We start from the raw sequence: 27,281 nt of genomic DNA on the forward strand, positions 1-27,281 counted from the left end.
TTATCAACTGAAAAGTTGTTTAATATGACACTTTCTCCATTTCTTGTATTTTTATTCTACGGGACTGAGGTATACACCAGGGAAGTCAAAAAGTCTGAGAGAAGGGGGCCTTAGAGGAGGAAGAAAACCTTATTACATCAGATACCTTTTAGCATGACTATCTCTTTTGACTAACTGGCAGAAGAGCTACCCATGCTGTGATCAGTTTATTATTTCCATTATTGGTCATTTCTTCTGCAAAACCATTTTGGAACTGACACATCAGTAACAACCTTCTTGAAAACTCAAAACTGTGAAGAAACAGATGCTAAACTAATGCCATTATTAACTTTTCCAGTGCTTATCACCTATACCATCTGCCAACACAGAGCCACAAGTTTCAAAACCCAATTTCAATATGGTGTTGGCATTATCTGTGCTGCATATTTAAATGATTGGCTTTCATCTACCAGCATATGGGAGAGGTAACATTTGTATGGCAAAGACATGCTTGTGGAAACAAGAGCCACTAGCCCAAATTAGATTCTCTGGCTCACTGACAAAGTAGGAGTAGATTTGGGAAATCTGTATTTCCATACCAAGTTGCAATTTTCTTCATTCATGTTAACAGATACATGAATGTGTAACATACGTACAGTTACTACTATGTCTGAATAGGACCCAAGTAGCTATATCCTATAAATAATAAAAAATACATTTTTCTTTTGATAACTGACTGTAGATGTGAGGACTCTGTATAATTCAACCAAATGGTTGTATGCTGTACAGTCCTGTGCAAATATCATAAAAAAATTAATAATCCTTTTTTTGCTATAAGGCTTTGACCCTACATTTTTCACAGCAACATAACTACCATCCAGCCTGTACCATATTTCGCAAGCCTTCAGTCCAAAAAATTCAAATAGTCAATTCATATAGTGTCCATCTGTGGCACCTTGAAGTCATATGCTCTGTCAGTCATCTAAAGGCATACAAGCTTCTGCAGATTCATCCCATCGAGACTGGTCATTCTGTTCTTCTACATCATCACCAAGCTCCTCATCACCTTCTCCCACTTCATTTTCTTCATATTCTTCATCCCTAGGGAAATCTGTGTCCTGTACCTGGTCTGCTCCCTCCTGCCCTCCAGGTTGAGATTTATCTGCACAGTCTACACAAACGCCGTAACGTCGTGATCCATGTCTTATTCCAACACTGGCTGCCAGCATGAAAATCTTCTTACACACCATACATTTATACTTTTTATCCTTTTTATGCACCTACGGAAGAGAGATATTAACAGCTGAAAATATGCCTATCAGGTTGCACTGGTATTCAGGACTAGAAACCAATAATTGCTAATTAAAAAAAAATTCACTTTTTTAACTCTTCCAAAAGATACCCAGCACTGTTCAGAGAAAGAAGTACTGCTAGAGGTCCTTTTTGACTCCATGATCTATTGCCTACAACCAAGCTAACTGCTCACTGTTCAGCAAGAAGCTGAATAACTGCCTGGTTCATAAGCAACTGAATGCTCATTTAATGACTATTCAGTGTACAGAACAAAACTCAAAGCCAGCACTTGTGCTGTGCACAGGGTCATCTCTCATCTAGAAAACTGCCTTTACAATTTTAAGTCCTAGAAACTTCAAGAACAAGCAGGAGTTAAATTGTGTGTGAATTCAAAGAGCTGAAGAAGCCTCCCCTCCCAACATAAGCAGACCCAACGTCACCTTTCCAGGTTCCTCTGGGGAATTTTATGTCCTGTATTTAGAGTGAGGTTGTGTGTAAAATCAGAAGGCTGCTGTTGGCTGACTTGACTAAACTTGAATTTTAATTGAACTCGGGTATATATGTTACTTATACAATTCACAGACGATAGTTATCCTGGAAAAAAAACTGAGTTGAAAACTTCTTTCTTCTATCTGGTGTCCTCATAACAGACTACAACTATTTATTCAACCATCTTACCTGAGGTCACACTGAAACAGTTGCCATTTTAGATAAAACAAATTCCCACCTGGATGAGGGGAAAAAAAAAAAACCAAAACAAACCCAAAGCCCAAGGTCAAGATACAAATAGTCACTTTAGTCCCGCTGTGTAATCTTTACAGATGATACAACATGTTTTTTCCCCCCTCAGCCTCTAGGCTTGTTATGATAATGTTTCACATAAAGCAGAATGTTTAATGTGTTTCTTGGAGGGGTGTGAGGAGGAAGGTGTTCCAGCTCCATCAGGGAGAGTACACTTCAGTGAAAGCACAGGGCCGTATAGAACTTACTCTATAGCTACTTTCACCCTGTATGACTCCAACTCCTTTCCTGGAGAGACAAGTCTTCAGTCATAAAGTGCAGGACAGAAACCTGACGTCCCACTCTACACCTCCTAGTAGACTGACTACTATCCACTGTTGCCATTATCTGTGGTGAGCCACAAAGGAAGAAGTAAAGTAGCTGCTGCACCACCAATAAGGTGGTATTTATCTGCCCTCCCCATACCATTGCTACCTCCATCACTGCAGTCATCTATGCATGCTACACAACAGAATGCCTTTCGGACATCACAGGTATTCTTGTTCCTTCAGGCATCTAAGCCTTCCTCCTCCTACACCACCTGGTGAAGAAAGGCAGCAGTAACAGGGTGGAAAGATATATAGCTGGTTCTAAAATTTACATAGGAGCTATTAATATATGCCTTTCCTACCTGTACAGCAGTTTAAGCAGTACTTAAAATTACTACAGTGGTCTTAGAAATACCTGCTAGAATTATATCCTGATATGACTCAGATTATTGCTTACTTTTAATAATATTACTGGCTAACAGAACGTCCATTTCATGATAGCAAAAGCTAAAAAATAAAGTTAGGAAGACATGCACAAGAAGTCTTTCTGCATCTGCATTAAAATTTGGAAGCTCACCACCACTCCTCCCGCTTGCTGAGAAACAAAAAGCCAGTTATGAGGATATTACGGAAACTTATGGAACACCTTCATGAGAGAGCAAGGTGATCCATTGATTCTCAAAGGACTGAGGAAAGCTACTAAAATGGAGTAGTGCAATTTACCCCATTCCATGTACTGAGTATCTGAAAAATGAGGGCTTCTTTTAAAATCACAGTTTAGAGAAATGTAATTTCCCTCTCATCACCAACATGATCTTGCTTTTATTACTCCCCTAAAATATACCTTGGATTTTCTATGTTAATATCATAATGAAGTCATTTCCTACAAAGTACCTGCACAACACCCAAGGCAGATAATACTGTCTCTGGATCCTCAGATAAACAATGCTCAAGTCAAATCCTGAGTTATGCAACATGCACAGGACAGTGTAAGCTCAACTGCTGATTATGGTAGTGGCAGAATGCAAGTCAGAAGGACATTTACTTTCTGCATTTTTCATTCTTTCCTAAATCTTAGAGCAGACACTATACTATAGCTTTGTCCAGCTGTGAAGTATTTCAGAACTTCACCAAGATATGTTGCAACTGATTAAGTGACCTCACAGAAAACGGTGATGCAGCATTATAAAACAAGATGTGCTATTCTACCGCAGTAACACTAAGCCAAGACTCCCTTTCATTACCCATAGAATACTTGAGATATAATGCATCTCTTTATCACATCTTTATCAGACTTCCAACTGTCTTAATTGATGCTGCATTTTCCATCGAGATAGAATACTAGAGGTGTAGTTAACATAAAGAGATGTTTATCTTCACCCATTTTAGATTAAAACAATTTACATTATGGCAGATCAGAGAACAGTGTTTCTTCCAACTTCCAAAACATTTGTAACAAATGCAAAACCCACTTGTACATGTGCACACATACACACACTTGAGGTTACCTACCAAGGAATGTCTCTTTACATGCTCTCTTCGAGTAAACAGCTTCCCACAGATGTCACAACTGAAAGATCTCACGCCTGTGTGAATGAGCAAGTGTCTCTTTAGTGTTCTTCTGTATTTGGCTACATAATTACAGTGTGGACACTTCAACTTGTTCATGATTAAAGCAGAGGAATCACCTACAAGATAAGCCATCAGGAGAAAAGTTGAAGAAACACACAAAAAAATAAATTCAGTATGTACTGTCTGGTGCACAAAATTAAACAGGTGCCAAAACAATAAAGCACCCACATGACTTTGCATCAGCCAAATCACAGCAACGTCCACATCCAGAAACCACAAATACTGGTAGGTCCTGCATGTATGATCTTGCTAGAAAAATAACTACTTGTAACCAGGGATTTTTTACTACACAACTACAGATCAATTCTTCGAAAAGAAATTTTATGTAAGTTAGCTACAAGTTAGCAGTATTCTGTTTTCTGGAAGTCACTTATACCAGAAAACACTGTATTCTGGATTAGAATGCCTATATCCAAGATGCTGCCTCCCAGGTTCAAAACCCATCATAACATGGAGGTTAAGTTTGCTAATATTAAAAAGTTTGCTTTGGTGTATCAGAGCACTCATGCAATCTGCATGACAACATAATGTTACGTGCTTCCATGAAGAAATGTAAGTTTATCAAGGTACACTGCACTCTTACACACATCAACAGGGATATGACAGACAGGCTGACATCAGGGCCGTAAAATACATGGAAATTTAATGGTTTAAGACCAAGAAGACCTCCTAAAACCCAAAGTCTAATCCCTTGCCTGCTACTGAATTTCACCTTCTAACCCAATTTCTTCCTCTATAAAAATCAAAATATTTACAGTAAACCATAAACCACATCCCAGTAACAGCTCAAAGTTACAGAGAAGATGTAGGCATTACTATTATCCAGTCCCAAAGATCCTCTTTTCACTGAAGATTATATAATTTAAGGATCTAGCAATAATTATTTTAGATCTGATGGTGCTTTTTTTTTCAGACGGAAAAATAATTTCCAATAATTGCTTGTTTGAACTATTAATAAAAGCACACAAACGGCAAAAGAGTAGAAGATGCAACTAGGTTTTGCTGAAGAGGGCTTTAGTTATGGCTGTACTGAATTCAGAACCTTTACTGCAATGAAGTATTCTTAATAGCAGGAAGTATGTTCAGAGATCTACCTTTAAAATTATATTTAACTTTGTATCTTCAAAGTGTTGAGTTTCAAAGCCCATTTATCTATAGCTACCTTACTAAGGGGAAGGGAGGAGGGAAGCCATCAGATCATTAAAGACTTCAAATATCTTCCTATTCGGGCACAAAAGCTGATCTAAGTCATGTTCTGTTTTTACTTCTCCATACATCTGAATTCTTCTCCCTCCAAGGAAGTATTCCTATTTACGTTACCCAGAAAGGCAAATGAAGTGGAAGATAATGATGTAAGTACTTGATCTTATAAATCTCTAACCAAATTAATCAAATATTAGCAGCAGTGACAGAAGATAACCCCTATGAGAGGCAAAAAACCAACCTCCTCTCCATCACATATACTTGCCATTTTCCCAAGCTTCTTTTGGCCAAGATTCTGGCAGCAGTCCATACTTGAAGTCATTTGAAGTACCCGGCAACAGTCCATACTTGAAGTCACTTGAAGTACCCGGCAGCAGTCCGTACTTGAAGTCACTTGAAGTACCCGGCATCAGTCCATATTTGAAGTCACTTGAAGTACCTATTACAGACACAGTCTTACTTTAGCTTCCCAGGTTCTAATCAGTCATGATGTTTAGTGAAATACATACACTTTTTAAACGGTGACAAAAAAGTTTCAAAGCTAAAAATAGTAATTATCTTTTTTTGCACACAATCTTCAATACTGAAATGAATAACTGCATTCCTAATTTCAATTAAATGAGACTTTTGAACTACTCTGAACAGCATCATTTTTTCTCCCTGTCCTGCAAAAAATTCAACGCCTTTTTCATGCTACAGGAACTTCAATGGTAAGGATATTTATTCCTTCACTATCATCATGACAGGGCTAAAAAGTTTTCCACTGAATGCTCTTTACCACTACTTTGTGCAGTGACTTCATCTGGTCTACCACAGGCAGTCAGCTGAACAAAAGTAAACGTTTTCAAATGGAGGTGTAATTTTCTTTATTGCCTTAAAATATCTCAGTGGTATATTAAGTGCTTAAAAGTACCTTTATTTGTATGAAGTATCCTACAGCTATGTCTAAACCCTTTTCTGAATAATCATCTCCATTACTCTGTAACCACATCAAATCAAGAGACCACAATTACTCATAATATACCATCTTAAAAGACTAGTTTGCATATTTACATTTGGTCTTTAGACAAGCTCTTCATGCAGTTTGCATGGTCTTCATAGCTTTTTCCCCACTTTAAAAGAACAAAATAATTCAGAAGTGAACAACGCCTTAAAGAGATCCTTGCTTGTTTAATCCGATACTTTTGTAACAAGGAGGAATTGTATGCGTGAACATGGAATCATTACTACACATCACAGAGAACTATAAATAGTACATAAGAAAGCTACACTAGGCATTTGACAAAATTGTATTTAAGGGGCAAAGACTCTTCCGGCAAGAGTGCAAATCATTCTTCCTCTCTCCCCCAGACAGAAGTTTGTTGGAAAACATGAACTTATAAATCCATTACTTTCCTCACAGGCACACAGTTGTTAAATAAACAGACTGCAGTGGAAACTGGCAGATTTCCTTTCATTTGTCTGCATGGTGCTCAGGTCCTCACACCCGGTTCCCAATGTCACCCATGTGAGAAGCAAATAGATACATTTTACTTTAAAGTCTGAGACTGTACATTTTAATATTCCAAAGACTCTATCCTTTGTCCCTATACTGCTCAAGGATTTTCCTGGGAAAGGAAATTCTCTTAATGTAAACTACATGCAGCTCATGGTAAACTGCATACTGAAACACTCCCTCCCAGCTTAGTTTTACTGGAAAAAAGTACAGATTACAAATCCTTACAGCATTAGACATATACAGTAGTTTCATTTACTGCTCAGGCAGCATTAGATTTGGCAGCAGTGGGTTCATTTGCAATATAAGATGGCAGTTCAAAAGGATACCAATTAACAAATAGGAAGTTTATAATTCCATCCTATCCATTAGACAATGACAAACTATAATCAAAGCTGTATCATGACTTCCAAAATAAGTATTCCACTGGAGCTTTTAAAAAGCAGAGCTTGAGTGGACGAAGGAAGAGAAATCCCACTGTTCTAGCTCACGCACCTAGCTATTTTGGTATAGAAAGGAAGAAGGGCAAAGAGAAGGGAATAAATCTCCCCCTCCTTTAAGAGACACAGTAGTGAGGAAATTTTTTTTTTCTTTTATTATTGACTCTAATAGCTGTTATGTCCAAAAGAGGCAAGAACTCCTTACACTAACTTGGAGCTATGGACTCCAGCAAAGGCATCACAGAGCAGCTCAAGGAATAGAACACAGATACCCTACAGACATGCCAACTACACATTCCTTTGAGGTGAGCAGTCAAACTTCCTTCTGCAACACACAAGAAAGGATTAGTGAGAAAGAGTGATACAGTCTGGGCAAGAGCAAAGATGACTTCAAGGCTAAAAGCCTCCAAATTAAAGCAGGCTTCAGGAATTAGCAGGAAAAAACAAAACCAAGCAAAAATATTCTATAATCTGTTTTAAATATTAGACATTTTCTTTATAGGGTCTTCCCCTCTAATAGGGCTGTTCCATCTTTAGTTGACCAGAAGATGAATGATCAAAATATTTTAATCACACACACCTCTCTTATGGAAGGAATTATCTATACGATAAACAGATGTCATGTATATGCTCTGCATAACAAATATCATGTAGATTTCTTCAAAATAAGCATACATCAAAGACTGACCATAAATAACAGTTGTACCAAGCTAAGCACATTTGTAACACTGTCACTTTGACAGCTCTTCTGGATCCAAGAGAACACAAATTGAATTTCGTTAGGAACATTCATACTCACAGCTGGTACTGAAGTCTGAAGGAAGTTAGGAGCTCAAATCCCTGCACAGGTCTAGATCTTAACGTAAGACTCGGCATAGAGCCAAACAATTAAGAGCTGTAGTGTAGATAATAGCTTCTAAATCTTTCTACCTCCAATTTTAAAAGAAAACCTGCTATAACATGAAAGAACACTGGCACTGATACCACAAAAGATAAGAGGTTGCTACAGACACTTCAGTCTCTGCACAATACAGGACTAAGCAGATAACTAAACCTAATGCTTACTCTTAGAATAATTCGTTGACCTAGAAAACCTGTTTTCTAGATTAAGTGCACATACAATGTGTCCAAAACAACAAGAAAAAGGTAATTTTTTAATGCCTAATGGCTCATCCATATAGGAAAGACATGATTTTCCTATAGACTGGGAACTGGAAGTGCAATACCCAGCCCCTGCTAGGTTTTTCCCAAGTAGACACAGAACCTACAGTGAGACAAGCTTCTGGCCGTAGCTGAGCCAACTGTAAGATGTTATGGACCCCTCTGGCTTGTAACATCTGCTCCCATTCCTCCTCCCACCCAAGCTACTGCCCCCTGAAATCTACTTGCAAAACTGTTCCTGTCAGATGACTTTGACAGGGGACTGAAAACAACTACATATGCAATTGTACTGGTAGACTGAGGGTGGGGGGCAAAGGGGGAAATACAGACAGCAATGGGAAAGAGCTTAAAAAAAAAAAAATAAAAATCAACCAAACCAAACCAAACCCAAAAAATAACAGAGTACTTAGGAGCACTGATGTTCTGTATCTCCAGACCAGGTCAACTGAATACAATTTTTCTCTGATCAAAGAATAACTTTTTACAGTTTTTACAGTAGCCTGATCTTAAAAAGAAAAAAAAAAAACAACAAACTAAGCACCTTCCCCCACCCCCAACCAACCAAACAAAAGCCCCATAACAAACCAACCCAAATTAATAAAACCAAACCAGGATACAAATAAGCTGATTAACTATCAGCACTAAAATTCTCAAGATGTCCATTTGAGAAGAGATAAAGACAGTCTGACATACAATGAAGTGGTTGTGTAGGCTTTTACATAACTAACAAAACATTTATGGAAAGATTTTATGTTCTACCGTGCTTGTTCTCAGGAAAAAGGACAACCAGAAGTGGGACACATGGATTTTCAGTTTCGAAGGCAAGAAGGAGGGGAGTACCACCAGAAAGAACTCATCTAAGCAGAAACATCTTCAGCTTGACAGGTTTTCTCGTCTTTCTGTAACCAGAAATAAATATACAGCTATTTGGGGACGGAGACATTACTGAATAGGGAATGATCCAGGAGATTGACGAGAAGACCAATGACAGAAGCCATTGAACAGGTCATTACAGAAAGGGACATGGAGGTAGGGTGCACCGAGAGAAGATACAAAAATTCACACTGGTTACAGTTGCCTGAAGAACTTAACCTTTGCTTTCTTTATACACCTTAACACTAAAACCAGCAACAACAGAAAATGAGAGGATACTACTATTTCCCACCAGGTTTTATGGCACTGACTGCTCATCCACATCAATTAAAAACAGACAGAAAACAGACAGGACAAGCAATTAGGCCATAGCTTCCAAGGATTGTGAAGAGAGAAGTGGTAATCTACTGATGCAATCTGGATTGCTATTAGAGAGCTGGATTTGTTGCTTGTGTTAAGTAACATGACATAAAAAACAGCACTGCACAGACAGACATACTGGGGAGGTGGGGGAAAGAAAATACATTGTATTCTGTTTGTTTCCAGAGTACTACTCACAGCTTTAACCTTGCTTCTGAAAAGGGGTCAAAGCATATTACTTCTCAACTGCCTCTTGCAACAGAAGGCTCAGACAAATTTAAGACATTCTGCCAAAGCAATCTTACGTACTGATCCAAACTGCTCTTTATTTTCACTATTTCTCATTCATGAAAACAAACAAACAAAATAGTTTTATTGCCTTGACTATGGAGGCAGATCTATCACTATGGAACCCTGACACCATCAAACTGATGCCAAATATACCACCCACTTAGTTATCATTTATTCCCTGAAAAACTCCTTCCTGAGAAAGGAGTGCCATTCACATTAGAAAACTATTTTGTTGCTCTCTTCCCCACAAAGGCTAAATCAGTGAAACACATGATAGTAAGAGTTTTCCTCATCCAGGCCATTTATTTGTGGGGGAGTTACTGTTCTCCAGGGACTATCACAGACTCAAACAAAAACTTAAGTCCGAAGGGACCTCTGAAGGTCACCGAGTTTCAACCTCCTGCTCACAACAGGGCTAACTTCAAAGCTGGACTGTATGTTGCTTTGGACCTTGCCAAGCTCTAAAAATCTACAAGGACGGGAGATTCCATAAACCCTCTAAACTATCTGCTCCAACCCAACTGTTCTCATGGCCAACAGTTTTCTTAATATACAACTGAAATTTCCTTAGCTTCAACTTCTGATAATTGACTCTTGCCCTTTCCCTGTGCACTCCTGAAAGGCAGCTAGGTTCATTTTCTCTTTAATCACCTTACAGTGATTCTCCATACTAAACAAATCTAGTTCCTCATGTTCTCCACCCCCCTAACCATATTAGTGCCTCTTCACTGGAATCCCTCCAGCTTGCCAGCATGCTCTGGGTTGCCCTAACCTGGGCATAGAATTTCTAATGTGGTTTTGCCAGTCCCGAGTAGAGGAGTACTCCCTCAGCCTGTGGGCTATGTTCTTGCTAATACCACCACCATGAGGCTGGCCTTCATTGCTCCTAGGATGCAGTACTGACTCACGTTCAGCTTGCTGTCCACAAATACCTGTCATTCTTTTTGACAGTTATTACATAGCATTCAGCTTGTACTGATGCACTAGGCTGTTACTTCCAGATGCAGGACTGCACATTCATCTTTGCACAGCATCTTTGGGGCTCCTGTTCACCAATTCCTGCAGATTGTTGAGGTCCATCTGAACAGCCACCCAGCCCTGCCTTCCAGCACAGCAATGTTTCCCACCAGTTTGATGTCATCTGCAAACCTTGCAGACAGCATCTTCTGTACTACTATCCCCATCACTGATGATGATATTAAACAATATGAGACTCTGCTAGTTATTTTCAGGAAAAGAGCCCTCCTTGACTTCACTGTCAAGAAAATAAATTCATCAATAAACTTCAGGACTAAGTTGTGAGCTCAGGGGCTAGATCACAAACACTGCCAACAAGTCAATTTAAGGATGTACCTCAAGTTAAGTGTTAATATAAGTAGGACTTTCAAGGAGATAACACCTGAAAGGCTGCATGAAACTCCTAGAAACTGACTGGCATTTAGAATTAAGATTCTTCAATACAGTAAAAGCCACCAACCACTCTAGATACTCTGATAACCAAATTAAATGTTTTGGCATCATGTTCTGTTCCTGTTTCCTTGCTAATTCTTTGGAAAAGTGACTGCAGAACAAATCCAAGGAAATAAGTTTGATTTGTCCTCAAAGCTGTCAGCTTCTTCCTAATTAGGGGGGTAAAAAAGCATCAATTAAGAAAATAGGAAAATTAAGTTTATTTTCATCTTAGCCCTAATATAAGGGGTTTCTACACAGTAAAGCCATTATTTCCTTTGTGCATCAGCATTAGATAACTGCTACTGCTACCATTCTATAAGCTACCTGTTGTAGCTTACAAACACATTTTCTTGAAGAATTAAATGTCAGCTTGAATGACAAGAAATGGAAGAGCGTCACAACTGAAGATCACTGATGTCACTGTAGTTGACACAAGTACACTGAGAACAGATACAGGTTTTCATTTGTACTTATATAAGCAGATAAGCACAGATACCATTGCTGTATAGAGACTGCTTCAATCCAAACAACTTTTTATGCTAAAACAGTGAAAGGAAATGTTAAGGAGATCTTCATCTTGGTGTCTCTAATCACAGACAGTCTTAGAAGCAGTATCATAACTGACCAAACCCCTTGTGTTGAACTGGTATCTCAGCAGCATTTATTCCAGACTTGTTTTGCCAAAGCCTAACTGTGTCCAGGCATACCAAGGAATTTTGTCTTTACACCGGGCTTTTAAGCCAGGTACAAGACAGTGGCACAAGTCTGTAAAAAGACCAAAATATAGGGAAAAAAAACCCAAACCTGCCAAACACAAATGAACCAAAAAAAAAATTAAAAAAAAACAAACAAAAACACCCCAACCAAACTAACTAAAACCAATCACAAATACTTCCTCAAGAACTCTGCATAATAAAATCTGGGAGTACCTGGGAAAATAAGTTATTCAGTCTGGTACCATGCTCTCCTCACAAAGTAACATGCAACATTACATCCTGAAGAAAGGGGATCAACTCAAGTCATAAGTAAGCAAACGTGTATGAGATTGACTTTATTTATGTAGCTCATACTTTGCATGTACATGACTTGACCACAAAAGACAGCTGCTGCTTAGCAATAGGCTGGGTTTTTTTCCAGCTTTAAAGATCACATCCCCTCAATACCACCCTATCCTCACCCCACCCCACCCCCCCCAGCAGTGGTACTACCGGAAGTGACTAAAGTTCAGCAATTGTGGCTACGTTTTTACACTAAAAATGGCAACTCTGATCTTGCTACATCCCCTCTCCACTGTTCAGTATAACAGAATAAAGCTTGCAACTTAAAAAGCTGCAGCAATGAAGACTAGTATGGTTCAGGTGAAATTGACTGCTAAAGCTGTACTACCAGAACACATGTACCACAAGCACTACAGTGAGCTTTAGGGTAAATACACAAGTGTAAGCTTGCTATGCTATAGTATTCCAACATTTCACATAAACTTTCTACTTTGAGTACATTTCTGGTTGGATACATTTACTGATACCTGTCAGAAACTGGCACAAGTAAGAAATGCTGCCTACCTCTCTCCTCCACCCAAAAAATAACTACAAGATATGCACACAGTAATTCCAGAATGTGCACAGAGAATAAATGGTTGGGCAGTGAGCAAAACAACTCATCAGGGAGAGATCCTGAAAAAGAGAAGCTGAAGAGAAGTCTTCTAGCCAAGTTACTTGCCACTTAAAACCTGTTCTACTCAGCTACCAACACTGAGGATGACCTACTCCTTCTCTCAAATTTAGAGCAGGCAAAAAACCAACCAACCCAAAACTTCAAAACACGCTAAGCCTTACAAGCCCAGAGTAACTGAACTGATGAATTTATACTTTTATTATGTTCACGACAACATGACTCTAGCTTAGGACTGCTCTCTGAAGAGTTATGGTAGCGTAACTGAATTGGTTTCCAACGCAGAAAACCTAAAGGATACCTACCATTGGTTTTCTGTACTGTATCAGTGAAGCATAAAGCGTATTTTAAAAATACACTTTAGTGGACATTTAGCTTCATAAATATCATATGGGAATGGACAGATATGTGAAGACAAGCATGTAGTAGGAGATAAAGAGGCTGTGGATAAATACACTATTTTCTAGGGTAATTACTATCTGGAAAAAAGCTTTTAAAGGAAGTTGCATTTTAATTTTCATGATAGTTTTTTAAGCAAAGCTCCACACTACTCTGAAAATCAGCTACAATCCAAAAGGACTTGAAACATCCCACTGCTCAACATACAATAAAATTAATTAAAATTAATTAGATTTGACTTACTGGGCTACATCTCTAAGATGCAGAAGGGAAGCTAGCTGAAGAAATAGTACAGCTAACTTCTGTGACTGGAGTTATGCCCTCAAATTAACCAAGAAGACACAAAGGCTTTTCTTTTTTTTTCTTTAATGGAGTTGCTGTCATCATCATCATCTGATAAACAAGTTAGCAGAAAAATCAAATCAGCACTTCAGATTGACAAAGAGAACGTATTCCCTGCACTTCATGAGCACAGAGACAAGAAGGGGTTTGTCAGGTAGGAAAGGCATGTGGACACCACATAACCTTCCCCAACCCATCCACCTTGCCTATATGTGTTATGCTGCCCCTCATGTAGTTCTGGTCACAGTTTTGGTCATGACATTATTTGTAAGCAGGTTTACCTGATGTTTGTATCCTTCTGAAAAGTAGTTGCTTCTATAACAAGTCGAATTAAAATCTTTAAGAACGCTCACAAACTCATTCAGAAATCTTGTTGTTCCACAAAAGGGCTGTTTTCATCCTGCCCTTGGTATCCTTTCCCTAACCACCAGCACCCCCCCCCACTCTCCACCCATCTCCCCCAGTATGATACAGCATTATCTAGCCTAAAAATCATGGTAACAATTAATCTAGTGGTAGCTTTGTAAAGATGTTGGGATATTACATACAAGTCTCCTTTGTCAGCTCCAAAAAGCATAAGCATACACTTCTCAACTGTGTTCTGAAGCCTGGGGATAAGACACTTGCACTCAAAAAAAAACCAGACCCAAATGAAAAACAAATTCAAGAAGTGACAGACATTTATAAAAAGCCAACTTTGAATGGACATTAAGAATGTAATGAATTAGAATCACTGAGGTTTTGTGAACTGGAAGCCAAGAGATGCCAATTGTTATTTTCACCATGGTAAATGGTCAATTGCAGGATGTACCACAGCTCTAAACAATAAAGACATTTTTAGCAGCTTATCAACTGCTAGGGATGGGGAAAATAGCAAGATAGCTATAACTTTCAGCATAAAGAAACATGGCTATTGTAATCAGTACAGCTAAAACTGAAGAAAGGCTTGAAAGCTCCAGCAAGAGTAGGTAACTGAAGACACTACATGTAATTTAAAATCCATCTCAACTTCATGGAGTTTTCTCAAACTCACCAAAGTGCTACTTTTACAGAGCAGGTGTTAAATATAAACTCACTGGGCAGCACAAGGTAAGGGGAAGGAGCAGGTGGCATTTCCTTATGGATACCTGGAGGAAAATACACATTTGCCAAGAAGCAGTAAAATACGTTTGTTTTACTGGGACAAGAGCAGTAGCAGATAGTTCAGAACACTGTTATTGTTGATTATCTAATACTTACCTAGCAGTACCCAACTGGAAAGTCCATTTACTACAGAATACACGGTAGGGACTTCTGGGGTAAAATTTCACAGTGAGAAGAGTGTTCTTAGATAGACCATAGGTATGGTAGTAGGGAAGTCTTTCTCACAAAACCACCAAACAACCCAAAACTGCAATCAAGGACACAGCAACTCACTTTGCATGTAGCAGGACACATAACCACAGCTGGTGTTGGTTTCCCCCATCAGTCCATGACAAAGCATAACAGAATCAGCTCATTCTTTCCCTTTTAGCTACCAAAAAGTGCACTCCTTAACTTTCATCATAAGAATTTGCTATGCTTTTTTTTTTTCTTCTCACACCATTGTCTTTTATTTCTTCCAGAAGAGATTTTCTTACGCATTTTTAACTCCCAGTTTCTATTATTTCTGGTAGTTTTTCATCTCCACCAGAAATTTAATCCACAACTAAAAAGTTACCATATAACCTGCAGGTTACTCTACAGCTCATTCTTGTCATTCTTCCAGTTCTTTACTCCTCCCTCTTCCACCTTTTCTTGGGCATAGAGGAAGCAATTGAAAGCAGAGCGTTTAACGGTAGAATCTATCCACAGAGCAAAGAAAAATTTGCCAGAACATAGGAGAAAGAAAACTGAATGCTAAAGCACAAACTATGGGTGAAAGTCAAGCTATACCAAGACCTGCTTCCAATATCTCTTCTTGTCTTAAAGAATGTGCATGTACACAAGAACTTCATAAAAGTAAAGGTCTTACAGAAATGCTACATATGGCTTCCAAAAATAGCTCTAACACTAACAGGACATATAATTTTTAACTTGGGACCAATTATGTTGCGCTCTAAGAGTACCAAAGAGATCATGAGTTGACACAATAAAATGAACTTCCCTTGTAATCATGGAACTTTCAGTGGTTTTGGACAAACAGCACAGCACAAATTCAGTGTGTTCCTGGCCTCTAATACAGCTCTTTCCATTAAGATGTTGCATGGATGTATTTTGTAATTTAATTTCTTTAGCACAGTGACTTAATGGAAACCTTGGCGCTTCTGTCCAAAAGAACTGAACAAGGACTAAACTTGTTTAACTGCATTCTCCATTATTTCTTCAAGGAAGCTCCACAGCACATATTCGAATTATGCAGTATGCAAACATGTATTTATTTCTGTTGCTGACATCATTTAGTAGATATAATCTCTGTGGTGTTTCCAACAGAGAAAGAGGCTGAATATCTACCCCACAAGTACACATGCTAAACTGTGTCAGAAACTGATGTTTGTGTAGTTAATATACAGGTCCTCAGTTCCTACTCCAGTCCTTCTGCTGCCCTTTTTCATGTCACAGCAACTAAGTTTGTATTAGCAAGTAGTACAGAGCAGCATGGGCAGATGTCTTTTGCGTGGGTGCTGTGGACTCAACATCTAAAGGTGCTTTAGTTAAGGCTAGATCTAACCTGGCAGTGGACCTGTGTGCAGTCAGCACACAACAAGCATGTTTCTGAAAGGCAGCTCCTATTTTCACTTCGGCCAGAAGAAACCTTAGAAAAAGCTTAGATGGTATGAGAAAAATCAGGAAACTCGCTCTAGAAGTGCACTCTCTCCAGCTGAACTGCAAAGCTAAAGTAGATCTACCCACTGCATTCAGAGATGAAGACCAGAGATAAGCAAACCCCTGAAGCAATTACAGAATGAATGGTAGCTCCTCAGCACAGCTGCTTCTCCAGAGCTGCTCCCTGGTGTGCCACACTGCTTGCCAGCTATACAGATGCATCTTGTACTGGCTTTCCCTGCTCACATGCTAGATGTATACATCCATAGCTCCACTCTTCATTAATCTATGCTGTCACAAGTCACTGGTGCTCATGCACATACACAGTAGGGTACAGCACAGAGTGGAACAATCGCATGCCCTCTGCTGAGCTGCTCTTTGGCTATTGCGGGCTTGCACCTGGGTACTGCTAGCCACGTGGATGGGCATTTGCACCACCATGGGCAGAGGCACTGCAAGGCCCCAGGAGAAACGGCCTGCCCCTGCCATTACTGAAAGCATTTATTTCAGCCTTGTTTTTGAACAATTCTGGGGGTACAGGAGGAAACAATGGTCACCCTTCCTTCCACCAAAATAGAGGTTCCTGAACCCTCCCAGAACTCAGGCTGCTTTCAAATCTGTTTTGTCACTGAAACACAAAAACATCCAGAAATACTCGTACCCACAGGTGAGAGTGCTTTTTTGCTTTTTTTTTTATTTCCTCTCTCAATTCTACCCCTTGAGCCTGAGAAGCAGAGGATATCTACAGTGCCTTGATGTCTGAAGGGGGCATATGTTTTAAAAAGCTTTTCCAACAGAAAGAACTTGGTTCCAACCAAAGAACTTGGTTCCACCTATGTCTCAAACCTACCTTTGACTCCTGAACTGCAGTACATTTTCAAAACTGATAATTCATCTAAAAGCAATACAGGTAAATGGCAGCACTTCAAACAGATACTTCAACTATTCATACAGTATAATAATAATTAAAAAAATTTAAAATCTGAACTTAATTATATTGCCCCAAATCCCAATTATACTGTGAACAGTCTTGCTTATAAATCTTTGTGTAACTGTATCTGTGTAGAAAACATATTTAATCTTATTCTAGCATTTAGATTAACCACAGATCTTTAAGGGAAAAAATATCCTGTGAATTTACTCTCTGGATTTGACTAAACAATAGTTCAATAAGAATATATTCCCTCTACTATATGTCATTGTGGCATCTCTTTCCAATCAGTTTCACATGTTTGCTTTAAGAGTTTCTATTACACTAACCAGGATTGCTCTATTTTGTAGCTTCCCACATACCCTACCATAAACAGCAATAAAAACTTGACTTCTATTTGTGTGTAACACTCAGATGAGGAAAACCACCAGAAGGATCACAGAACCACAAAATACCAGGTCAGAATGGACCTCAAGGATCATCTGGTCCAACCTGTACACACTTCTAGCAGTGTAACATTTTTTAAAAGCTATAAAAGTTACACAATCCTGTCCAATGTAGCTATTTTCCAGCACAAATTGATGGAGGTAGAAGCCCCTTTTGCTAGTGCAGGAAAGGAATTTATAACAGCCCTTTCTCCCTGTGCTACCAGTTAACATCATCAGCCACCAGTTCTCACTCCTCAATTTTGTGCCTACTAGTGGCTACAGATTAAATGTAAATGTAAGAACTTGCACAGAATCAGGTTTAAAGCAGATTACTACTTTAGTAACTTGGCTGGTGTGCTACCTTTACTGAAAGATCCTATCCAACACACCCTTATAAAGGTTACATTGCCATATACTTTATTCAACCAACACAATTGACATTAAGCAAAATTTACCTGCTTCTTCTTTAATAAATGACAAATCTTCTTCTGGATATGGGACTGACGGTTGCAACACTGAGCAATCTTCTGAGTTCTCTTCAGTATTAGGTGGTATATTATAAATAAATCTCTTTGCAGTTTGGTTTTTCCTTCTTGCTTTTCCAGGCTCTTGAACCGATTGTCCCTGTGCACCCATGTCATTCCATACAAAAACTTTTCCTTCACCTTGTGATTCATTCTCAGCCATTTCAGGTGAGCTGTCCTGGACCCAACTGCAGTCATTCATTTGGTAACTTTCCATTTGGCCCTCATCAATCGAGTAACCATCGTTCTCAGTTTTTATGCTACTTGCCAGGTTGGTAAGGTTTCGTGTTGCCCAGAAGCTGGCAACTTTCTGATCCCTTGGAGACAAACCATCCCTACTAACAGATCTTCTGTTGTAATCCACTACAACGGTCTCCGGAGCTTCCGATTTTATGCTTATGTTTAAGGCATCTTTAATGAAGTTGCGGCAGGACTGGACGACCTCCGTCATCTGAAGGTAGCTGGCCACTGACATCACTTCAATGGCGTTTTGGCTCGTAAGCACGAGGTTACCAGAATATAAGAAGTCCAAGATGACAGAAAAACCTTGAACAGCAACAACGTCTAAATAGGTAACAGTGGTTTGGTTACGGCTTTCTTTGTTTGTAAAGCAATACAGAGTCTTAAAGAAGCGGCTGCCTGCAACCAGGATGTTCTTGTGAGCTCTGAAGACCCTCCCACTCACAACAATATTAACATCACAAAGAATGCCTTTCTTCCTCTGCTCGTTGAGCTCTTGGAGGAGCTGATAGCAGTAAGAGTTCTCATTTGGCCTGCTGTTAAAATCACAGTATCCTTCATTATTCAGTTCTGTCGGTAACTCTGACTCCTGCAATTAAAAAAACCACAACCATAATTACCTCTTAATGAACGCTCTCCTTAGTCCTCCAACACTATAATACGGATATGAAACTAAACTCACAATAATTTTACTTAAACGATATTTTTTTATTTATGCTCTTGGTCACAAAGGCAGGCAGGGACATATAATTAAAAAAAATACACTTCTGAAAACTAAGTATCACGATCTCATTCTGCACCCTCTGCCCCCAAATCTGACACAAAACCGGAACCAGCAGAATTCCTTGAGGGCAAAGGAAATGACATTTTAGACAAAAGTAAGAAGATTTAGTTGAGTGTAAAGTACTTGTTTTTCTTAACCCACATACATATATTAAAGATCCAGGAGTCTCTAAAGTTTTTAAATAGATGGTTCTCACATATCTAACCCCCAGCTCTTCCCTAGAAATCTCCACTTAAATAGGCAAGTAGAACCCTGATAAATGATTCAACATTTTCTCATGATGAAAGATGAATACATAAAGGTTAGGTCTGTATCTCCCAATCTGGCTTGTATGTTTTGTATGTCACTGAAGCAGTTATAATAGCAGATGTATTTCTTATACAGTTCTACACATCAAGTATTTATTCTTTATTTTCTAACTGTGGCATAGTTAGGATTAAACAGATGTACTACATGACAAGTGACAGAATATTGCAGTGACCAAACAAAACTTAAGCTTCCTTGCATTATTTATCTGTGATTTTCCTGAATCAAGCTCCACTGAAATTTTCTTGTAGCAACACCTTTAACTAGTACATGCTTATTACACAGACAATAGGTACTTATTTGTCTCTCTACAACCTTTTTCAGATGTGATCTCAAATGTGGTTTGAAGATTTTGCTCAAAGCACTATCAGACAAACCAACACCAGGAAATTACTTGTTATGAAAGATTAGTTCAGACAGTGAGAGGCTGGTAAGTAAGAAGAGATCTGAACTGGATTTTAGAGCACTTAGAAAACTTTAAACTGAAGTTTAGACAATGATAACTCAGAGCTGCTACAAAGGAACAGCTAGGAGGAAGCAGAAGACAACACAGACTAGCAGGTTTGACACCATGCTTACATTCACTGACACATGCTGCCATCAAGAGCTGCAATGATGAGTGTTTCATTTTATGCTGGATCTCCAAGATTCTCTCTTCTTCCCTAGCAAATAACAACAGAACTGGCTGGCTCAAATACAGTTTCGGATGACAGATGAGCTTTTGCCGACTCCATCATTATTTTTACCTCTCATTTCCTAAAACACAGGAAATCACAGATCTGGGGGCTAGAGGTATCCTTAAAATTCAACTGCCTCAACATTTCAGGTTGAAATCAGCATTAATAACGTAATGCTAATGCTGTCATGAGCCATCATCTATAGTGGAGCTAAAACATACGTTGCAGATAAGCACTACCCTTAATCTGGGACTACGGCAGAAACCAGGTATGTTAAAAAATAAAAAGTCACTTTCCATCACACAGGAATTAGTGCATTAAATTAATACTCACCTCAATATATAATTTCAATGTGGATCCCTGGAATGACAACAGAAGCTGCAACTACATCATCTAAACTGATACTTACATCTATAGGCAGCAAATAATGCCCAGTATAACCACAACAGACACTGTACCATTTCAGCATCTCCTGCAGAGATATTTCAGATTGCTGTCACACTGAACTTGTGTCTAAATCTCTACCCTACTCAGAAAAACACTTCAGTGACAAGGTAGAAATAAAAGCAACTAGTTTCTGAAAAAAAAATAAAAAAGGCAACAGATCTTTGTCCAACCTTGGCCTAATTTTTTCCTGTGTACTTCCTGACATACCCAAGTACTCCAACAGATCAGAGCTCTGAAACAGAGTGTATCCCAAATGTGTGACAGCTATGTCTATCACTCCAAGTTCTCAACAGATTTCAGATCTGGACTAGCTTCCTGTCACTCCAGCAACAGAGTACTGCGTAGTTTCAAAACATCAATTACACTGACTTTGGATCCGATTAAAATAAAATTACCGTATGCTAAAGTGTTGTCACTCTAGTCAAAGTCAATCATCAGTGACTTGCACCTCATATAATAAATGTTAGGTAGATGCTATTATAGCTGACAATTTGATTCTCTGAGAACATGTTAAACACCACATAAAATTTAAAAATAATCTGCAGCCATTTTCTTTTTACACATGTTGGATTCAAAAATTGAGAGAGATATGTAACATTTTAACTGAGCATGTGTATGTATCCAGTCAAGCTGACAGAAAGAGAAACAGAGCTTTACAATGGGGGTGTTTTGTTGTTTTCCTAAGAAGGAAACAAGCCATCATGAAAAAAGGAGCTGTGGATCACAGAAGTGCCACAGAAATTCAAGACTGAAGTTTTCATTATGAGAAGACCACAAGACCAAGTGAAAAATAAGAGACATTATTCAACTAATGTCCAATCTATAGGTATGTGTGGTGGTGAAAAGAGATTGACATTATAGCTTTGCAGAAATGGATACAATAAGATTTTTAAAACTAACTGTAATACTGGAAACAACTGTTTGCCCGCTGGTATGGAAGTAGCTAACCCTAATGCCACACCTCAAATGAAATGAAACTGTTACCAAGCCTCTGCACAGCAAGCCTGACAAGTAAAACTGACATTTACCATGAGAAAAACGAAATAAACAATGTCCCTTTGAGAGTTTTAAGCACCTCCCCTCTGCGCAAAGCAAGTACAATACAGTTCAATAACAGGTAAGGTTCAAAAAACAATTACAGAAAATCAAAAATGTGTTTTTAAGCTTCTGTTACTTTTGCTGTGCTCATGGCACATCATAAGAGTACAAACTAATGACATTCGCTTAGACTGTATTTTTCAGAATACAAACTGAATACTAGCATCACTCAATATTCAATTAAGTTAGACTCATCTGAATACACCTAAATTACTTTCATATGTATAATTCACTAATTAAACTTGCCTAAAAGCTAACAGGAGCAGAAAGAGATGACAAATCTCTGCTATTAGAAACTTGCCTTTCCTTCTCTGCCTGCGACATCTGCATATACTCCGTCCCTGGGAGCAAGAACAGTGAGGGGTGAAAGAAGAGAGAAAAAGAGCAGCAAAACCAATCTAACCGTAAGTTCCATCTCAGACAGAATGAAAAGTAGTTATGCCACATTTTTTGCAATCCCTTCCTCACTACCACACCTTACTCTACAGCAGCTCTCTATGCCCCCAAATTAATTCTCATCCTGAAAAATGGATCCTCTAACAAAAGAGTATCGGGAGCACGTGCTGCTACAGAGGAAAATTATCTCAAAATATGGTCCTATCAGCTGCACACATAATGCTCTTCTACCGTTTTGCATGCCTTTGCATTTCTGTGGGCAATGCTAAGGCATGTAAGCGATTTCAAACTATCCCATTAAGTGCTTAAGATCTAAACGAGTAGTTCGAGGAGGTCGAGTAAAAAAACATGTAAAAAACCAAACAAACAGTAAATGACAGTCCTTACTCTGATGGCCCGACTCCTCAACTTCTTTGCTCTGCTAAGAGTAATTCAAGATTTTAACTTAGAATACTACAGCATAACTCCTACATCTGAAGCATGACTTCTATTCATCACAGCTCACAAAACCCAAACAATTACAGTTCACATGATAAAAATAACACATCAAAGGCCTTCCTCCTTTTGGAGAGCTTCTGCTTTAAACCAACATGCCTGCTAGGCTGGAGAAAGCTTTTCTGGCAGTATTTCCAAAGCTCAGCTTCAAATTATGTCCAGAGAGAAAACGTTTTAAGAAGCTTCTTCGAGAGAAGCAACCCACATCAGCCAATAAATCTGCATCTGGGGATCTAAATTCATCACAGAATTAATTTTTTTTTTTACAGTGATTTCCCAGTAAATGTTTATTTAAGATTTTTGCAACACAATAGTCTATTTATTAAAAAAAAAAAAGGTAGTTTCAAGCAGATTGTATCATTTGCTAAGCTTTAAAATGGAGACATTTTAAAAATTAGAATAGAAAAAATAAGTCAAGATTTTTGTCTTAGAAAGAAGCACCAACTGACAGCTCAATACCCTCAAATTACAACAGCTGCAACCACTTGTGATGTATTTTGGCATTCCAAATTAAATGTATCCCAAAAATAAACCAAAATCATCACTCATTTCTTCATGAGTGTAATATCCAACAGACCTATAGAAATTCCCACTGTTTTACTGTCTTAACACCTACAATTTCCTTTTCACACTCAAACAGTGGCATTATGCCATATGTTTATTAGCAGCTGCTAAACATGCCCTGCAGTTGAAGCTTGTCAAGTCAAGAATACATGTGTGTTGTCTCTAAACACAAAGGCTGAAAGATCTCTCCTAAGTTTCATTAAATCTAAATGGCTTTTCTGCCTCATTATGTACATTGGAAATATGGTCAGGGTACAAATTACCTACTTTTGTTCCAAATATCTGGTATCATGGCATTAAGGAAAAAAAATGGGTCTATTGTTTTGGTATTTATTTAAAATATGTATCAAGAAATTCAAGTGCTATTAAAAGTGTGAAAGCATATGGAAATTAAACAGAAAAGCCAAAAGAAACAGAGATTCTTGATCACATTTTTGATTAACCAAGTGTAACCTCAAGACAGAAAACTACACTGACTCTCGAAAAACTGCAATTCTTTCCCTTGAGAGAAATTTTTAACTGAAATATAATTGCACAGGGATGCATCCAGCAGTTTACCCACTTGAAAACACCGATCTCTGTACAGCTACCTCACAGAAGCTTATCTTTAATACAGCACAAAAGAACTACTGATGCATCTCACCTGCCCTACTGTTTCATTTATTACAGTTACTACAAATACTTTTTCTTAAATTCTCAGTGGTATAAAGGCTGAGGCTCATTGTTTATAAAGATACTCATGATAATGAAAGGCTAATCTTCAAATAAATACTTGCATGAACTTTCAAGCTACTGTGGCACACGAGCCAATAGTACTTCATCCCCCTTCCGACCTCCCAGTATTTAGCAGTCTTACAACAGACTAGGCATAGGAACACAACGAAAAAGCTACTAAGTTCAATAGGAAAAACTGTTTGGAATAGATTTCGAATTTTTTTTGTTTATTTGTAGCTTACTGTGAGTGAAACTTCTGAAGTGTGGTATGAACTAGCCACATCCAGTAACAGGTAAGACTATGCTATGATGGGACATATCTTCAAGACTAAAAGTTAGAAACTAGGCAACAAAGTGGTAAGGAATACACTGCAAAAACATTTTTAAAAATCTTATTTTCAAAGATACAAAGAGGCTAAAGAAACTAATTATGAAAGTTTCAAAATCAGAAACAAGTTATCTAAAGCAAGTTTGGCTAAAAAACAAATCCCAGATTGGAGGAAACTGATAAAAAGACCTACTGCCACGAAATGTCTGTAACAATAGCTGCCTTAAGAGATACACTTACTAAAAAGGTAATTACTCATCTTGAACATGAATGTTTCATTTGTAAATCCAAAAATATTTGATAACTGGTATTTATGCTCTGTAAGGTTTTCCTTGCGGTCCTGCAGCAGTTTCACATAAAACTTGCGTATCTTTTTCAACTAGCTCTAAGAAAACGTATGTCCCACTTAACATTTTATCTGCCATCCCGATATCCTAACTAAACATCAGAATAGCAGCTCTTGTCCAAGGTACCCCGAGCTCCTTAAAGCACTCAAGCAATAAGATCCATTTAACTACTGCACTACAATTTGGACTCCAGATACAGCAGTACAACCAAGGTGGTGAGTGTTTTAATTACAACTTAGCTCTAAACAGCGAAAAACGGAGCGATCAAGGGTTAATTACAGCTAACAAATCGAGATCAGCTCAACAGCTCTCGTATTAGCCTAACCTGAAGCACGTCGGTTTGCGGCAGCTGAAAAGTTTAACGCCAGGTAGGCGACCCGAGGGAACTTTCGCGGTGCAGCCTTTCCCTTCCTTAGGAGGAAAGGCTGCAGAACGCTGACGATTCAGCTCAAGTAGTCTATAGGAGCTTTCCATCCACGTATGTTGTGGAGTTAACGCTGCCTTATTCGTAAGAGCAACCAGGAAACGTAGTAATTTTAAGTTTAGCAGGGAACATGAAGAGCTTCACTAGTCCTAAAGCATTTAGGAGAGCTGGCATATTAACATGGCTTTCAGGAAACCACATGTTTATCTCTAACACACACCAAGCAATTCCAGACTTCTTGCTCAGTAACTCAATCTAAAGCAATACAGTCGAGAATAAAAAAAAAAAAAATAAATAGAAGATTGACTACCCAGAGTTATCCGATCAGTGCGCGGGGACCACACCATTAAGAACAGCAAAGTAATTCTACCTTCACGCTGGCAAGTACCCATTTCACACGCAGTCGGTAGCCGGACAGTACCCCCTCCTCCCCGTTACCGCAGGAGGAAGTTGTAACGAGTGTTAAATCAGTGCTGCGACACTATTTGCACGCAACTTTTTTTCCCACGTTACTGATTTATCTTCACAACATAAACTAATGAAAACAGCACTCGCTCCCTTCGAACGGGTAACGTTAGCCAGGCACAGCCATAAACAATAGTTCGCGTTCAGGGGCCGCAAAACGACAACGCTGACAGCGCTGTGACCGCCCAAACCCCATGGAAGCGTCACCCCAAACCGAGAGCCGCCTCGACCCCCGCGCCGGGGATAGCAGAGCACCGCGCCGAGCCCCTCAGGCAACACCACACGCAGGAAGCCATTTAACTAAGTTAACACAAGTGGGCATAAAAAAAACAGCCACCTAAGCTAAAGGGGAGCCCGCCGTCCCACCCGTGCTTAACCCGCCCCAACTCTACCTGCTCGGGGTTGACGGGCTCGTTGAGGCGATGCTCAGCGGAGAGGTGGTGCCGCAGGAGCAGAGCACGCTTGTAGTTGCGGGTGCCCTTACAGAGCTCGTCGTGTCCCCCAGGCAGGGGCCCCCCGGCTATGATGAGCTCGGGAGGCGCGGCGGCGGCCAAGGCGGCCGTGCACCAGGCGCAGGACATAAGGCCGGTCTCCTGGCAGTAGTAGAGCCATGGGAACTCCTTGAGCCAGGAGCCCTGGAAGGAGATGTGTAGCTTCTGCAGAAGGGACTTGGGCCTGGCCAGCGGGAAGTGCTTGATGCTCTCCCCCTCGCCCGCGCCCACGCTGCTGCCCTCCGCCTCGTCCCCTCCATCGCCGCCCGACCGCCTGCTGCTGCTGCAGCTGCCGCCCTCGGCCCCGCTGCCGTCGCCCAGGCTGCCCCCTTCACCGTCCTCCTCGTCGTCGCTGCTGTCGCTCAGGGAGCCCCCGTCTTGAACCAGCTCCTTCCCCTCCAGCAGGCCCTCCGGCTCCAAGCCCTCCGCGCCCTCCAGCTCCATCTCCTCGTCCGCCCCCCGCCCATTGAAGTGCTTCCGCGGCCAGGCCGAGGCCTCGCAGCCATTGTTAGCGCCAGACGAGGCGGCGAGGAGCCCCCCACCGCCCCGAAAGGCCAGTGTCCGGCGATTTCTCTCGGCGAACGTGGGGCCGGCGGCGGGGGGCAACACGGCGTCCTGAGGCAGCAGCAGCTCCTTCTCGTCGGCGGCGCCCTCCAGCTCCTCGGCCTCCAGCCCCTCCAGCTCCACTTCCTCGTCCGCCCCGCGTCCGTTCAGCGGCTCGGGGTCCTGCCGGTCCCAGGCCTCGGCCGCGCCGCCAGCAGCCGCCGCCGCGGTGACGAGGCCTCCGCCGCGGAACGCCAGCGTCCGCCGGTTCATCTCCGCGAACATGGCGCGCGCGCGCCCCCCGCCCGCCGCCGCCTCGCGCCCCTGCCCCGCCGCTTCCCCGCCCGGCCGAGGGCTCTGCCAGCGGGAACGGGGGAAGGAGGCGCCGGCTGCCGTGCGGGAAGGGCGGGGGTGGCGGCCGCGAGAAAAACAAGAGTCCGGCCGCGTCTACCCCCCCCCCCGGCCCCGGCTCCGGCCTAGATCACTGCCGCAGGCTGCCCACAATGGATCCCGCTCGGCGGCGCTTCCGTCCCTACAGGCCCCGGATCGGGTCGAATGGCAAATGAACAACGGGCTGTTCCCACAATGCACCGGGAGAGCCGCCGCAGGGGAGGGGGAGCGCGAGCGGGGGGCGGGCAGGCGGGGGGCCGGCGGG

General features: G+C 40.5%; 1 protein-coding gene across 2 annotated transcripts; it reads right to left on the reverse strand.

The window, feature by feature from the left end:
• Positions 1-27,258, reverse strand: ZBTB10 (zinc finger and BTB domain containing 10). Of its 2 annotated transcripts, none has more exons than XM_061448220.1 (5): positions 25,985-27,258; positions 18,239-19,136; positions 5,488-5,595; positions 3,834-4,009; positions 1-1,259 (listed from the first exon to the last, which is right to left on the reverse strand). In XM_061448220.1, exons 1-5 carry the CDS (start codon positions 26,909-26,911, stop codon positions 954-956), a joined length of 2,415 nt encoding a protein of 804 aa, XP_061304204.1. In that variant the 5' UTR covers positions 26,912-27,258; the 3' UTR covers positions 1-953. The 2 variants fall into 2 exon arrangements, with proteins under 2 accessions (XP_061304204.1, XP_061304203.1); XM_061448219.1 differs by having other exon boundaries at positions 5,422-5,595; positions 25,985-27,256.
• Positions 27,259-27,281: the final 23 nt, after the last annotated feature.

Source organism: Pezoporus flaviventris, unplaced genomic scaffold (assembly GCF_033815535.1).
Source record: "Pezoporus flaviventris isolate CSIRO_AGI_PZ_B2104156 unplaced genomic scaffold, CSIRO_AGI_Pfla_v1 ptg000007l, whole genome shotgun sequence".
In the NCBI taxonomy this organism is placed as follows: Eukaryota; Metazoa; Chordata; class Aves; order Psittaciformes; family Psittacidae; genus Pezoporus; species Pezoporus flaviventris.